The 16,786-nt window shown below is 35.3% G+C and overlaps 2 protein-coding genes across 2 annotated transcripts; one reads left to right on the top strand and one right to left on the bottom strand.

The window, feature by feature from the left end:
- Positions 1 to 156: 156 nt before the first annotated feature.
- LOC142607263 (leucine-rich repeat protein 1) lies at positions 157 to 5,700 on the top strand. Its single transcript, XM_075778691.1, has 6 exons — positions 157 to 702; positions 2,720 to 2,791; positions 3,018 to 3,161; positions 3,522 to 3,593; positions 3,687 to 3,758; positions 5,295 to 5,700. The coding sequence occupies exons 1-6, from the start codon at positions 455 to 457 to the stop codon at positions 5,365 to 5,367; spliced, it is 681 nt and encodes a 226-aa protein (XP_075634806.1). The 5' UTR covers positions 157 to 454; the 3' UTR covers positions 5,368 to 5,700.
- Positions 5,701 to 6,947: 1,247 nt separating this feature from the next.
- On the bottom strand, positions 6,948 to 7,712 carry LOC142606486 (putative F-box protein At4g22030). The gene has a single exon (XM_075777825.1). The coding sequence runs from the start codon at positions 7,710 to 7,712 to the stop codon at positions 6,948 to 6,950; it is 765 nt and encodes a 254-aa protein (XP_075633940.1).
- Between the last annotated feature and the right edge of the window lie 9,074 nt (positions 7,713 to 16,786).

Below are 16,786 nucleotides of genomic sequence, written 5' to 3' on the forward strand. Positions count from 1 at the left end.
TACTTGTTGAGCACTATAAAAAGCACTAAACTAGTGTAACTTCACCAGACAAACACTCACAATAGAAAATCAAACACCAAAAATGATTTTGAAAAAAAAAAACACAAAATATACAATAAAATATAATAAAAAAGTAAGCAAGTGAAAAGACACCCAACCAAACCAAACCAAACCAAACCATGTTTTACTCCAATAAGTCAGAGATATTCCCAAAGCCGATCCGCAATGTCCACTCTTTTCTTTTAGAATCTTTGACTCCTTCTTTCCCTTTCTTTTGACAATAGTATCCATAGTAGTAGGAAAATCATAATTAGACACACACATATTATTGACACAACAATAACAATAGTAAAGTTTTTTTATTTTTATTATTATTATTATTACATTAGGAGTAGATACAAACCCTAGAGAGATTTGGTGAATCTGAATCTGAATCGAATAGAAGGAGGAGCAGATGAGGGAGATGATGATGATGATGATGATGACGTGGAAGTGGGTAATTAGAGTTATAGTAGTGACAGTTATAAGTGTAGGAATAATTCCGTTAAAAGTGAAAGGGAACACAGAAGGGGACGCACTGTACACCCTGAGGCGGAGCTTGTCAGATCCGGACAACGTTCTTCAGAGCTGGGATCCAACTCTCGTTAACCCCTGTACTTGGTTCCATATCACCTGTAACCAAGATAACCGCGTCACCCGCGTGTCTGTTTATCACTCTCTCTCTCTCTCTCTCTCTCTCTCTCTCTTTCTCTTTGTTCCTTATAATTGATCTGATTGATTTTTCTTTTCTATTATATTTCAGTTCTTGAATTATGGATTTTGCTTGCTTTGTGTAAAGCATAATAAGTACTACTATTAATTTAACCTTTTTTAATTTTTTAAATTTTTTTAGCTGAAAATGGTAGAAATGAAAAAGAATACAAGTGCCCGATCACTAATCTGATCACTAATCTGTTGAAGATTTATAGCTGACTCCGATAATTTTGGAACTACGGGCCTCTTTATTTAGGGTGTCGTATCAGCTGTTTTATGTTATAATTTTTTCAAAAATTGCTCGTATCACTGTATCATACCCGTATCTGTGTCCGTGTCCGTGCTTCCTAGATTATTGTTGTAACTTGAGCTATTGGGGATGGAAGGTTGGACATTGAGCCACCTTAAGGGGGCCTAAAAGGCCATTTGTGTCTCCATAGGTGTACTTTCTTTGTGGATGTTCCTAACATTATGGAAGATGGGAAGGTTGCTTCATCGCCTTAGGTTTCTGTAGCTCGCGACTTAAGAACATTCTAGGGGTTTTTTTTTTTTTTAAGTTTAATTATAAGTTTAAGAAGCTCCTTTTTAAAGCTTTAGGTATAGGAGCTTTGCTCTATATATGTAAAGGGTATTTGAGATTTAGTATTAGAGATAGTGGGAAACTTAGTTTTTGGCATGACACATGGTGAGCGTGTGGATGAGGCTTTGTGGTTTTTACACTTGGAATTTTTCCAGATTGGAGCCAACAAAGCTCCGGAATTGTGTACCTACATGGAGGTTATGGGGGAGTAGTGCAGAGGAATCCAATATTCATGGGGCGAGTTTAGGATTGGGACGTGAAGTCATTTAGTGCTCTTTTTGATCTACTATCTCATGCTAAAAACTCAGTTTGGGATGGAAGACAGGGTTTTTTTAGAAGTTAAAATGGAATGTACAATTTACTGTTCCTACCTATTATGGGCTTTGAAAAGGACTAATACGTCTTCCTTTCCTAGGAAAGCTATTTGGAGTACAACTCATTAGCCTTGTTCTATGACTTTGTAACGGATGGTCCATTTATTATGAGCAAATGAAGGGGAATGGACCTGTACATGATGGATTCACAGTCCACTGTTTTGATCTGACTTTTTAAAGTAGCCTGAGAGGTTTAAAACCAATATGATGATTGTCTCTAGAATTGTACTTTTGGTTTAATCTGAAAAATACGCATTCCACATTGTCCACTATATATTTAAAGCTTGGTGATGAATCTCCAAATTAAAGAACTCCATGTAGATTTATGGACATATCCTTAATGCTATTTGATGCTCAAAAAAATGAATTTTTGCTGTTGGGGAGACCGCTGTCTCTTGAACATTGTATCTATCCTATCTGTCTGCAGTTTTCTGCTAATTAGTGGGTGGGGAAGCTGGCCTTTTAGTTAACTGTGATCTCATTAGTTGAAAAATATGATCTCTTTGATTTGGAATTGTTGCCTTATAATCTGTTTTTGGACTATATTTGTATCTGTTAAAAATAAGTAACATATTTCATACTATTCTTTCATTCATTTTGTATAATGGGAATCCTCATTTTCCCTCCTATCACCAAAACAAAAGAAGAAGAAAATTTATAGTATAGATCTAAAGTGGAAAAATAATAAAGCATTTTGTTTCATTTTATACGGTCTACAAAATAGATGACTCTCCATAAAATCATTGAATTCGACTATGCTATTCTGATGGTATTGGTGCTTTGGGAACCTAGTGCTTTGTCTTGTGATGACTTCTTGTTTCAACTATTGACTGAAATGTCTCTGTGCTCTTATACATGATGTTCAGTTGTAACTTTCTATCGTGTATGAGTGGCAACTCCATGTCCTATTATGTGGTTATTATATAACACAGATGTAGATTTTAAGTTATAAGAACACTTAATGTTCTTTGTCTCTCAAGAAGAGTATTAATGTTATGTTCTCATACTGCAGGGATCTTGGTAATTCAAATTTATCTGGGCATCTGGTACCTGAACTTGGGAAGCTAGAGCATCTACAGTATTTGTATGCATATTATTTGTTTATTTTTTTGGGTTAATTTTATCTTGATAGTAGGCATGAACACAAGCAGTTGCCCGTTTGAGTTATTGTTAAGTGCGAAATGATCATGTATTTGATATCTAAAGGCAATTGTGTACAGTTTTGATTGCCATGCAATAAAGTTCAGCATGCTATTATATCTGGGTATTATCTTAATCTCTTCAAACACTTTTCACTTTGTTTGCATTAGGGAGCTATATAAAAACAACATCCAAGGAACTATCCCTGCAGAGCTTGGTAACCTGAAAAGCCTCATCAGCTTGGACTTATACAATAACAACATCTCTGGAACAATTCCTCCTTCATTAGGGAAATTGAAGTTTCTTGTTTTTTTGTAAGTTTGATCAAACTTAGTACTCATCTTGTCATGCATGACTAGAGTTTTCTTTCTGATGCCTTGATTTTGATTTCTCTCAATTATCTTCTTGGATTAGAGCTGAGTAATTTATTTTCACCTATATTTTTTCTCAATATGATCTGTACATAATAAGTGAGGCAGATCGTTGAATCAACCAAGAGCCAAAATTTAGGATGCCAAGTGAACATGTTATCAATGTTGCTGGTTAGCTAATATTTACCAATATTATATTATGATCTAATGGGCCCTGGCCAAATTCTTAATGGTTCTAATTACGATTCTATAACATGGAAACATCCATTAAATTTTCTTTCTCATTAATATTTGGTTTGGCAGACGTCTTAATGATAACAGATTAACTGGGCCAGTCCCCAGGGAACTCACTGGTATTTCAAGCCTTAAAGTTGTGTAAGTTATTTCAACTCTTTCTTGGGTGGATAGTAGTATTTTGTAGAGTACCACACATACTGAAAGTTCTAAAAACTTTGCCTGTTTTTTCAGGGATGTCTCAAACAATGATTTGTGTGGAACTATTCCTACCAGCGGACCATTTGAGCACATTCCTTTGAACAAGTAGGTTTTTTTTTTTTTTGTTCATTATCCATCTTAGTGTGTTTTCTATTATCTTCAAGAATAGGTACTAAAATTTTTGGAAAATTGTTTTACTTCTACCACTGACACCCTTTCATGCATCCTGTCAGAATTTATGTTGGTTTAACCTGTGTGACACTGCCCATAGACCTTAAGGTGTATTTAGTTCCTCTTCTTATTTGTAGATGTGAATTAATCATGTTTCTCTCTTTCTGAGTCCTTTTCTCTGCTATGCCATACAAGAGTTTATATTGAATTCTGATGTATGATGTGTAACGTCTATAATATAAAAGTGTGTGTAGTTGTTTATTTTCTGTCTTGAGCCTAGGAATTGGAGACGTATAATATGAATAGCATTTCCCGGCTGTTGGAAAATGATAACCACTGGGGTTTTGTACATGGCAATAGGGGAGTATACTTTTCATGCTATTTTGTAACATATGTTTTCAAGTGGTTTCAAACATATGATTTGGAGTGGCTACAATAATCTATTTATTGGCAATCAGTCCTGGAACAAATCTGAATTACCTAAGAGGGGGAACGGAAAATGATTAACCCAAACATTGTTTGACTGTGGATCTATTGGACGCTGAATAACTTGTTTTGTGAAAGTTCCTATATGTTGCTGTCACATTGAGACTTGACTTTTGTATGAAAATTTGAGGGTTAAGAAAGTGTCTTACTTTTATACAGTTTGTATGGCTAAGTATGGTGGTTTAAGTACTTTTCACATATTTCTATTTGCTGAAAATTCATATATGGTGTATCACAACAAGGTTTCAGCAATGAGCTCTAGCTCAAATGACAATTCTTTTCCTTGTAAGAGCAAGGTGGAGGGTGAAGTTGTGGTTCAAGATCCTTTGGGTGCATGTGTAACTTGTTAGAGAAAAAAAGATTTCACATATGTTGTTAGATTGGTGAAAAATGTTACATACAAATACAATGAACTAGGTTCCTTTCCACCCATGCTAAATGGGGAACCCTTTGAATCTCTTCTTGCCTTCTCTATGTGCCTTTTTAAGACATTGAACTGTATCCTTTCAACCCATTCTGATGATGCTTTTGTGGGAATCCCGTTGAATCTCTTCTTGCCTTTTCTGTGTCTTTTTGAGAATGAGAAATTGGCTGTATGTTTGGTATCTACAATTGTTTCCCCTTTTAGTTGAAAAGATTCTAATGCTCCATTACTTGAAGCTGGGTCTCAAACTAATCATATTCCAGATTGTAGGATTGTTCTATAATAAATTTAAGGATCAATCCAGATCGTCCTATAGTTCACTTTTGTGCAATCAGATCAGTTACTAGGATTGTAGTGGCAAATCTACTGGTTTAGTAGTCATTTGCATATCAGTATCCATGCGGTTGCTGCTTCTGCACTGCAGGGCTTGCACCATAACCAAAGCTTTGCCATATATTTTATGTCATTGCTACCAATTGTTCTTTTTTTTTTTTTTTTGTTGAGATCTGTTTAAACCAGTGGCCAAAGGAATTTATCTTTATTTTGTTCCAATGGTGTAGCTTTGAGAATAATCCCCGGCTAGAAGGTCCAGAGTTGCTAGGACTTGCAAGTTATGACACTAACTGCTCATGAAGATGTATGATGCCGCAAAGCTCAACTTTGCACGGAATAGATAAGTATTTCAGAAATTGGAAGTGTGTTACCTACAGTGTAGTGGGATTGGTGGTAAATTCAATCCCTCATATATAACTATTTGTAAATTTTACTATACTGTTGTGCTCTTTCGAAGATGTTCAATACATTAATATGTATTGATGAAATACTAGAAAAGGGTTTACCTACCATGTGAATGGTTGATTTGGTTGACTGTTTCGCTCATAATATGTTCAAGACATTAATATGTATTAATGTAATACTAGAAAAGGGTTTACCTATCGAGCAAATGGTTGATTTGGTCTGACTTCATCTCTCTTGCCTTGTCCTAATTATTACTAATGATTTTTATACAAGCTCATATACTTGTGAGTTCTCTTTCCAGCTTCAAAATTTTCGGGAATACTGGTTGAAAATAAGTTTGATGTGTGCTGTTTCTGGACTGCAAGGTATTAAACATTAGTTTACTCGGGTGGTTCCTAACAGGAACTAGTGTGCATGCGTGCAATAGTGATGTTGCTTTTCTCTAGTTCATATATGTAAGCCTTCATTTTGGTTGGGAGAATCAGGTAGAACGAACTTCATCCTTCTCTAAGGCACATAAGCTCACTTTTTTTTTCCTTTATTGGCTACAAGAAGGGGAGACCTTGCCCCCCAACAAGTTTTGAAACCCAAGCTCATCCCATGGGATGGGAAGCTGGACACACTGACTGACACCTCACGAGCTCTTTCACATTCTCAAATCATATGCCCACTAGATTCTATCCCCAATCCACAAGCTTCACAAACATCATTATTAATAACCCCCCGATGGCACAGACTTGCTTTTATATTTCGGCACTCTCCAGGCAAAAGACTTGACCTTATTTGGCATACTCAAACCCCAAACTGTTCTCCAAATTTTTTTGCGTTTATCACCATTTGAAGGTTCTCCCACACAGCTATTCACGGACTCAGCCAAAGCAAATTTATAGGCACTGCGAACCATGGATTTTCCCTTCATACACATCGAGGAAGAATAATTTATAATCATTAAGCACATCTTTCCTGAACAAAAACTCAAATTATGGTATCTCATGTTGACAGAGCATGTGGGCAATGAATTAAAAGCCCTTTTCTGTTAGTTATCTTTAGATGGGTTTCAAACTTTCAATGCAAACCGAACAAAAAAAATTGGTTTTCTTATCTTACACAGGTTTTGAACTTTCAATGCAATAAACCAAACAGAACATGTTACATAGCCCCCATAGTGATCATAACAAACTGGTTTTCTTTCCCTGGTCATAGCCAGTAGCAGGTGAACATGACAGATTGACAGTGACTAAAACTACAATTATTATCTACTATGTTAGCAACAAATAATGCTTTCTAGCTCATTTATGAGATAAAAATACAGGGTTACACACACAAACAGATATCTCAAAACGGGATTAGAAAGTACAAAGGAATTAACATCAAAAAAAAAAAATCATTAGAAGCAACAATAAATGAGGGAATAAATTGCTTTAGGCTTGAAGAAGAATCTTGCGCTGAGGTGTATGTCTTCGAATGACATTTGATTATATTTCTGGTCTAAACCAGTATCTCCAATCAAAATCAGGAAGAGGAAAAAGAGGCTGAGACAGAGTCTGATTTCGCATGTCATATATTGCAACTAGGTTTCTCAATTTCCAATCCTTGAAATAAATGCAATTCTGTTTGTATTTTGTAGAGGCACTAGCTCGTATGCAGAAAGAATCTTCTTCTAAGAAAATTGCTTGATCCCCTAAACTTGTGATCTTCTCCCATTCACTCTTCTCCCAATCCAATTTGTACACCTCGAACCTCCAGATGCTATCAATATGTTTCCAAGTCTTACAAACCAACAAGAAGTTCCCACACAATGATTCCACCAGAAAGTGAGAGGCATGATTTGTTGACATATACTGTGGTCTATTGATTTTAGTGGGAATTCTTTTGACACCAAGGGAGGAACTCATGAACTCCAATTGTACAAGGAATTGTTCTATTTCTCCATTGACATAGCTATGGTGAGGGAAAGGGTCAATTCCATAAAATTCATCCTTGTAGTGTATGATACTATTAATACAGAAGCCGGAACGAAGGATGGGTATCCGCTTCTTGTCTCCTGGTCTCCAAAACTTACTCTCCCACGCAGCATAAATTCCAAGACCAAGATTGAAAATAATGCAACTTATACTTGTTGGTTTTTTAGATGATAAATATAACTTGATTGGTGGAAAAACCACATTTTCTGGCTGGATTGGTAAGCTATATGGATTGTTACAATGATCACGAAGGAAAATTGAGTGCCAAAACCCCATATATGGTTATGGTTTTTATTATTGTAGAGGTCTCTTGTGCCAAGTAGCTGTGGAGGTGACAATGCTAATGGTTTCTTTGCAATAGATCGCCATAAATGACAAGTGTTGCGACATTGGTAAAGATCAGCAATGTCCATTACTTGCTTGAGAATTAGCTCCAGCAGGTCTTCTGGGAGGTCAGACCAGGAGACTGGAGGTGGAGCCATTGGTGGACACAAGAAGTATGAAAGTTAATTATGTAATCCTGCTCAAAATTAAGAAGAATATTAATTTACACATCAAGGAAGAATAATTTCTAATCATTATGAACAATTTTCCTGATGAACTTAAAACTCAAATTATGGTATCTTGTGTTACAGAGCACGTGGGCAATATTGAATTAAGCCCTTTTCTTTTACTTAGATGGGTTTCAAACATTCAATGAAAACGAAACAAACAAGTTGGTTTTCTAATCATAAATAGGTTTTGAACTTTCAATGGAATAAACCAAACAGAACGTGCACGTTATATTAGGCCCCACATTCATGCTAGCTAGCTCATTTATGACAGTGACTAAACTACAATTAGTTACTTGAAACAACAACTAATTAATGTTTACTAGCTCATTTATGAGATAAATACAGGGTTAAACACACACACACCAACAGATAATTCAAAACTGGAATAGAAAGTGCAAAAGGAATTTGCATTCCCAAAAATTCAATGGGGTGGCAAAATATGACATGACTCGCGAATTTGACACGACTAACATGTTTATAAACAGATTATGAGTTGAGGCTAAATGAGTTCAGGTCATATTCGGGTTGACATGACTAATCCGTTTAATAAACGAGTCGTGTTCGTGTTTAACATGCATGCAAACTCGTCTAACTCGTTTGACCCTAAAGTTATTAGTTATTTTGATATTATTACTTAATTTATGGTTATTTTTTTATATGTTTATTACTATATTTATAGTTGTAATTATATTTTAATTTCAGATATATGAGAATTAATAAAAATTATATAAGATGGGTATGACCTATTAATCAAATAGATTATTAAATGGGTCACATGTATTGAGCGGGTTGAGTCAACCTGATTAATAAACAGTTTATGTTCAAGTTGAGAATTCCTAACACCTTTACTAAATAAGTCAGATTTGGGTCAACTCATATTACCAAATACTCATGACTCGACTTGACACGAATCCAACTCGTAAACATGAATTACCACCCCTAGACGAAGCCAAAATAAATTGCTTAGGGCTTGAAGAAAAGTCTTGAGAGAGAGAGAGAACCACGGGCATGATTTTGAATTACTACTACTCAATATACGCACATTATATATATGTTCCATGAAAAAATTAAAAAATTAATTCATGCGCTACGCAAAGGTGCAAAGCTTTCGAAGATATATACACGGGTGATTACTGATTAATGAAGGAAAAGGAACATCAATGAAAATAGGAAGAGAAGAGTAGTGTTTTTACCTGAAGAAGAAGAAGACTTAGAAAGAAAATAATAGTAGGTCCGTGCTATTCTTGGTACTCGACTTTACAATAATCCTTGTGGACGTACGGCGGCTACTCTTTTTTTTTTTTTTTTGGTCAGTATGCGGCGGCTACTCGTTCATTCATGGGAGTGGTTAAAAATTGTACCAATATTTCTCTATTTTTGACAAGGAGTCTGCAGGCCTGGCTTGGGCCCATTTAAGCCTTTGTCTAAGGCCCATTAACTAAATTCCTTAAATTTGTGGGTCAAAAAAGTGAAAAACAGCACATAGGCGGGCTGTCTGGTTGATTGGCTGCAGGTCCAAAATCGTGACTGATATGGAATAATTCAATAATTACAACGAGGACGGAAATATTTAAATTTTGGATATCTCTATCAATCAGTTGAGTTACAAAAATCTTAGTAGAAAGTACCTTTCTTTTTTTTGGTTATTGTTTTGGGCATTGTTCACTCTAGCTAAGGAGGCTTAAAATGGGGATGGACTCTCTTGTTGAACTTTTTTGCTTTTATGAGAAAAACATGATAGGCTGAAGGGAAAAAAAAGGCCAAATAGCCTAAATATAATCACAATGTTATTGATGAAAATGGGTAAGACTTTATCGACATATAAACAATTAAGATCATACCATCTACGATTGAGAATTCTAAACTTAATCATACCTTCTTACTCCATGCTCTTGGCTCATGCACACTAGCATCCTTGATGGGGCTGCGTGCACAACTATAACTCATCCTGATCTTCTACTCCTACAAGCCTGAGCTCAGCGAGTAGAGTGTCATTATGGTCACGCCCAAGTGAATGACGCTAACTCAGATCGCCCCCCTCTACCCATTTTTTGTTACTGTAGATGTAATTTTTATTAGGCGAAAAACTCATTTTAGTCCCTACATTTTCATGCGATTCTCATTTTGGTCCCTAATTTTTTTTTTCCACCGATTTTAGTCTCTATCCTAGAAAACGCGTCTCGTTTTAGTCTCTAACGTTACATCAGAGACAGAAATTATACAGCTGGCAAACGGCATGCACTGTTGGCCTGGCGTGGCCGTTAAAATAATAATAAAAATGTCACGTCAACATTTAAATTAAAAAAAAAAATAGAATTTAAAAAATAAAAAACAACCCTGAGATCAAGAACAACAAGAACACAGTTCAAGATCTAAGAACAAAGAAAGAAAAAAACACGCACATACACACACTTTCTTTCCTTCACTCAAACTCATTCAAAAAAACAACACCCAGATCTAAAGTAGCGTCGATCTCAGTCCAATTCGTCAGGTCGGGGCGGGGCATAGTCCGACTCGTCGGCGTTGAAGATCCAGAAGGTGTTCTGAGGGTTTCTGGTGAGGAAGAGCGTGAAGAAGATCGCGGCGATCAGGAGAGAAGTTGATGAGGTGGAGAGGCGGATCTCGAGGGAGGAGGCGCTGGAATCGATGAAGAAGGACCCAAAGGAGAGGCTAAGGGTGAACGAGACGCTGATGAGCTTGCTCTTCAGGATGGATTCGGTGAAAGGCGTCGATTCGGGGGTTAGGGATTGCCGGAAGAGTGTGATCAAGAGGGCGATCGCGTTGCAGGAGTTTTTGGACTCCATTGTTGCTGATGGACAAACCCTAAGTTGACTCCATTTTTGGACTCCATTGTTGCTTCCGATTCCTCCGTAATCGGGGAAAAGGAAGGTAAAGTCTCTAAGTTTGAGGTTGAAATTTCTGGTGCTAATTGAGCTAAGTTTGTATTTGAGCTAAATTTTTTGGGTTTATTTTGTGTTTGCTTTCTAAGAAAATATAGATTTATGGGTTTGTTGGAGATTGGATTGTATACTGGGTTTATGGGTTTGATTTGCTGGAGAATTCGGTGTTGTATGGTTGATTAGTTATTCAATTATGGACTTTGTGAAAATCGAGTGGATTAGTGATTTGCTAGAGAATTCGATGTTGAAGGGTTGTTTGTTGGTTTTTTTTTTTTTAATTTCTGGGTTTGTGTTCTTGATGTTTTTGTTCAAAACAAACTTAGATCTCAATTCTTATAATTTTTAGTTTTTAATTATGTTTTTAATTTTTTTTATTTAGTTAAAATTAATAAATTAATTTTTTTAATTTAAATGCTGACGTGGCATTTTTTATTTTTATTTTAATGGCAACGTCAGGCCAACAGTGCATGCCGTTTGACAGCTGTGCAATTTCCGTCTCTGATGTAACGTCAGGGACTAAAACAAGACGCATTTTCCAGGATAGGGACTAAAATCGGTGGAAAAAAAAAAAAAAAAGTTAGGGACCAAAGTGGGAATCGCGTGAAAATGTAGGGACTAAAATGAGTTTTTCGCCTTTTTATTAATGTAATGTCAATTATTAATTTTGTATTGGATGATTTTTTTGGGAAATCTACCTTGAGAAAATCATCACAATTAGATATCAATAACCTTCCTATCTATCAAATATTTCATGTTTTATTTATTTATTTTAGATTATAGGAAAAATTAATACAATTTACATCCTATAAGTTTGGTGATTTCCATTTTAATTTACCATGTAAGTCTAAATTTCATTAAAATGACAAAATTCTCAAATTTAATGGACTAAAAAAACAAAATTTATATGTAATAGACTAAGGCTCCGTTTGGGAGTTCATAAGAGAAGGGAATGGAATGGAATGATCATAAGGGAATGGAATGGAATGGAATGGAAGGAAAAGGAATGGAACGGAACAGAATATATTTAAGTAAGGGAAAGGAATGAAAAAGAATTGAATGGAATGAAATTAAGTAACCTTGATTGGATGTTTTAAAATAAATGAATGGGAATAAATGAAAATAAATGGAATGTAAGTAATCTTGTTTGGGAGTAACATGGAGGGAATGGAATGAAATCATTTTATGACAATATTACTATTAGACCCCTATTTTAAAATAAATGGTTGAGTATATAAGAGTATTTTGGGAGTTTTAGTAAAAAATTCATTAAATCTAATTCTATTCCCTCTCATTCCTCCCAATTTCGAAGGGAATGAAAATTTGAGGTTTTAAGGGAATAAAGAGGAATGAGTGTTCCCTCGTACCCATTCCATTCCCTCCTACTTAAACTCCCAAATTAAAACTCCCAAATAAGGGAAGGGAAGAATATTCTAAAATTATTCTTTTCATTTCTTTCTATTCCATTCCATTTCTTCTTCCTAAACGAGGCCTAAACTAACAATCACAAATTTTTAGAGTATAGATTGTATTTTTTCCTAAATTATATGTAGGACTTTGTTTTTTAGTTTTTTTTTATACATAAATTATATATATAATTTTGAGTAATAATTTTATGGATGAAATAATAAATAAGATTGGATTGACAAGAATCTGAATGTGTGTATCCAAATAAAAATAACGAATAATCCAATGGAATATTTTTGAGAACCTTCCGATGGTATTTCGAATAGTATAAGATTAATAAAATGTTGAATATATAGATACACACAAGTGACCCTCTTGTTCCATCAAAAAAGGAAAATGACCCTTTTGCTTTACCAGATGCCAAGAATAGATACCTCACAGCCATGCAAATATCCTTTACATAGGACGACTTGCTAACTCCGATGGCTATTATAGAATATAGTGGAACATTGCACCTCATATATATACCTGGAAAATTATAATAATTATTTTTAAAGACTAAAAAAGAGGAACCGTTCCCATATCCATCAAGTGCTTATCACATGAGAAGGAATAGAAGAGATGGTGATGGTTCCAACTTTGTTAATTTATATATAAGATCGAGAAGACCCAACTAGCTAGCAAGATGATGTGCTGCTTCGTTGGCCTCACAGAGAACATGAAATTAAAAATGAACATAAAGGAAATGAAGAGACCAAAATTTTAAGAAATTGACCATTGCAGCTCATATATGTCCTGTCCCACCATAAAAGCATCCCTAAATCAAAGATACTTCCTTGACAGAAGATAATGCTGACTTTGGACCACCCTGGCCTTAAGGTGGCGCCACCCCTGTATGTCCCACCATAAAAGCATTCCTAAATCTAAGATACTTCCTTGACAGAAGATAATGCTTACAAAGTCATTTGACTTGTGTTTATTTTTCATACGCTTAGGTGTACGTTTACGACTCCCACACAAAAACAAACAAAAAAAAACAAAAAAGAGGCAAATATCTTACATTGAATATGATTCTTACATGGGCAAATCAAATGATTGGAAACTTTCTATGCAACCCATTATGCAGATAAATTAATTCAGGTTCAAATCCCTAATGTAGGTGTAGCTTGTGAGTGTTGTTTGATTGATCAATAATTGATCTCAGTTAACAAAATCCAAGTCAATGTGATTGGAATTTGGATCATGTGGGGAGTGGAAGAGTCTTGGATGGGGACTCCCTGGAATAAATTGGGCCAAACATGATCCAAATTAAATTGGGCTCCCTGGAATAAATTGGGCCAAACATGTATACTTATTGGAGGGTCCAATGGGTTATTGGGTATAGAAGACAGGCAATAAGGTCATCCCGAGCACCCAAGAAGAGGAGGGCAACTTTAGTAGATCGTTCTCGTGAAAAAGGCAATAAGCTAAAGAGAGCCTAGCCTTACCCGAGGTGAAGTGCACGAATAATCCATGTCTGATTTTCAAAAGATACCTAGAACCTTAGGAGACTTCCAGAACACGTAAGAAGATTGAAGATCTTCACCTCCGCATTAATGATGGGATTTCTACCTAACCTCTGCCGCATTGAATCCATAAGAGACAACTTGAACAGTACAAGCAGCCCTAAAAATCAAAATTCCAGGATAAAAGAAGGAAGGAAACCGATAAAGGAGAAGAAAATATCTCTAAAAACTCAATTGACGACTGGACAGCTGTAGAGATAAGAACAAAAAAATACCTATATAAGGGGGAGGACAGGAAAAGAAAGGGGAACTTAAAAAAGAGACAAAAAAAGAGGGGGAGAGAAATAGTAGAAGGAGAAAGGAGTGAAACACCAAAAAATTGATGTAATATATCACCACTGGAAATTGAATTTTTCCCTTTTAACATATTAGTCTTACTATGAATAAATAAGATTTTGTGAAATTAATTGCTTGAGTTTCCCATTGTGGAGTGTTTATTCCCTTTGTCAATCAAACTACTTCCCGAGTAACCATATGTTATCCCAAGAAATGGTGGTTTTTAACCCCCATAGATCATATATATGTCAAATAATTTGAGTTGTCCTTATCACACGCCCAAAACTATATATATATATATATATTACAAGGAAGTTGAAGTCACATAGTAGCATAAAGCGAAAGGGGGTACATTAGAAAGTTGTAATTAAATGCAAGTTTGAAATTCAATTTATAAATTAATTTTAAATTAGATCTCATTCCAAACATCAAAACATTGAAGAGATGCTGAGAGGGAATGAGAGGTGCAATATCTTAGCAAGCTTAATTAGGAATGGTTTTCCCAAGATTGAAGGTTGAGTTCACTATGTCCTTGAGCTTGGTATAGAACTCATCGAACGACTCATCCTCCTCCATCTTAATTTCTTCGAAGCTTGTAGTAAGTCTCTGTAGTTTCGAATCTTTGACAGCCTTTGTTTCCTCATAGGTTGTCTGGAGGATGGTCCATGCTTCCTTAGCAATTTTAGTGGAGGATATCTTCTTGAACTCCTCATTAGTGACCGCACTGTATAAGGCATTCAATGCTCTGCTGTTGAAGTTTGCCGCCTTGATCTTAGCATCATCCCAATCAGTCGGCGCTTCTTTAGGCTTGGTCCAACCTATCTCCACAACTTGCCACACCTTCTCATCTAGAGACTGCAAGAAAGCTCTCATGCGTACTTTCCAGTATGCATAGTTAGTACCACTAAACAATGGAGGTATAATAAGAGACTGACCTTTATCCATGACAAACAGGGGTCAATGGATCACACACAAAGATTAACCCTAATCAGAGTGTGTCTGCTTTGATACCACTTGATAGGCCAAAAACGTATTAACCCATTATGATGGATTAATTGATTAATTAGCCGAGTTATTAATTAATCAAATTAACATGCAAATTGCATGGTAGCACAAACAAATCACCAATTAAAATAAGTATGCAGCGGAAAATAATTGACACGGTGATTTGTTTACGAATGGGGAAAATCTACACGGCAAAAACCCCACCGGGTGATTTTAAGGTCACCACTCCCGAAATTCCACTATTATCACAACAAGCGGTTACAAGTAAAGGAATCTCAAGTACCTTACCAACCTACAGTTGAACCCTTACCCCAATACCCAATTGGACTTGTTCTGTAATGACAATTTCTCCTTTCAATGCACGGCTCCCAGGTACGTGACTAACCAATTGCGCAGATCCTAGTACGCAACTTCAATCACCAACTAAAGAAGATTGTTGGCAGCAAAATTCTTCAATTCATCCACATGATGAAGATCAAGAAGATGCTTGGTTACAAAACCCTACGGTGCACATTACACAGCAACTTCTTCACAAGAAAGATGAACTAGGGCAAGAACTTTTTCTCCGATCACAACTTGCTTGAACAAAGATTTCTTAATGCTTGTGCAACTTGTGTATTCTTTGACGGCCCTTAAAATAATCCTTTTATATGCCTAGGATTAGATGAAAAGAAGGCTCAAAGACACATCCACGGATTGGAATCAAAACAGAACTCAAAATCTGTTTTTCTTAAACCTCGACAAATAGAGGTGTCGAGATTGCTGTCGAGAAGCTGTCGAGCCACGGGGCTGGAACAGCTCTTTAAACATCAACACATGCTAGCTGTCGAGCTTCAAGGAACTTGCACTTTTCAGCTTGTTTCTTGGACAGACTTGATGACTTCAACACTTGATCTTGAAACACAGCTTCTTAAAGTATAAAACTCATCATAAATCTATTCAATTACAAGTAAAGTGCGTTTTGTCAAAAGATTAGCCAATTACATAAAAGAATGACATATGTTCTAAACAAGTGAAACACATATGTCCTAACATATACAATACTAGCTTATATATATATATATATATATATATATATATATATATGATAGATAGGTCCAATAGTTACAGTTGCACCTTTCAATAACTATAGATTAGATTAATATCTTTCACACGATAAACATTGCATTATATATTCTTCCCATACATAACATTCCTGTATCAAAACTTATATCAATCATATGTACTTTAATATCTAAGTTCTTTACTCATATGTTTGTATCTTTTTAAAATACAAACAATTTGAATTTGGACATTTAATTGATGAAATAGTTACTAATCTTTAATCATATTGACATTTGTGTAAGTAGAAAAGGACTAAGAAAACAACATAATCCAGCAATAGATTTCCAAATATGCCTAGGAACATTATTATATTTCCAAATAAATAAACTTTCTATACCCACATAACAATAATTATTCTTTAAAATGAGAATAAATATTTCTCTCTAAAAGGGTTGTAATAACTATTTCTTAGTATTTGTAACAATTTTTAAAATTAATATATTTCTAAATAAATAAATAAAAACTTTCTATATCCACGTAACAAATATAGATCTTCAAAAAATAACTCATCTCTATTTCAAATTTAAAAATATTATTTTTTA

This window comes from Castanea sativa, chromosome 8 (assembly GCF_040712315.1).
Source record: "Castanea sativa cultivar Marrone di Chiusa Pesio chromosome 8, ASM4071231v1".
Taxonomy (NCBI): domain Eukaryota; kingdom Viridiplantae; phylum Streptophyta; class Magnoliopsida; order Fagales; family Fagaceae; genus Castanea; species Castanea sativa.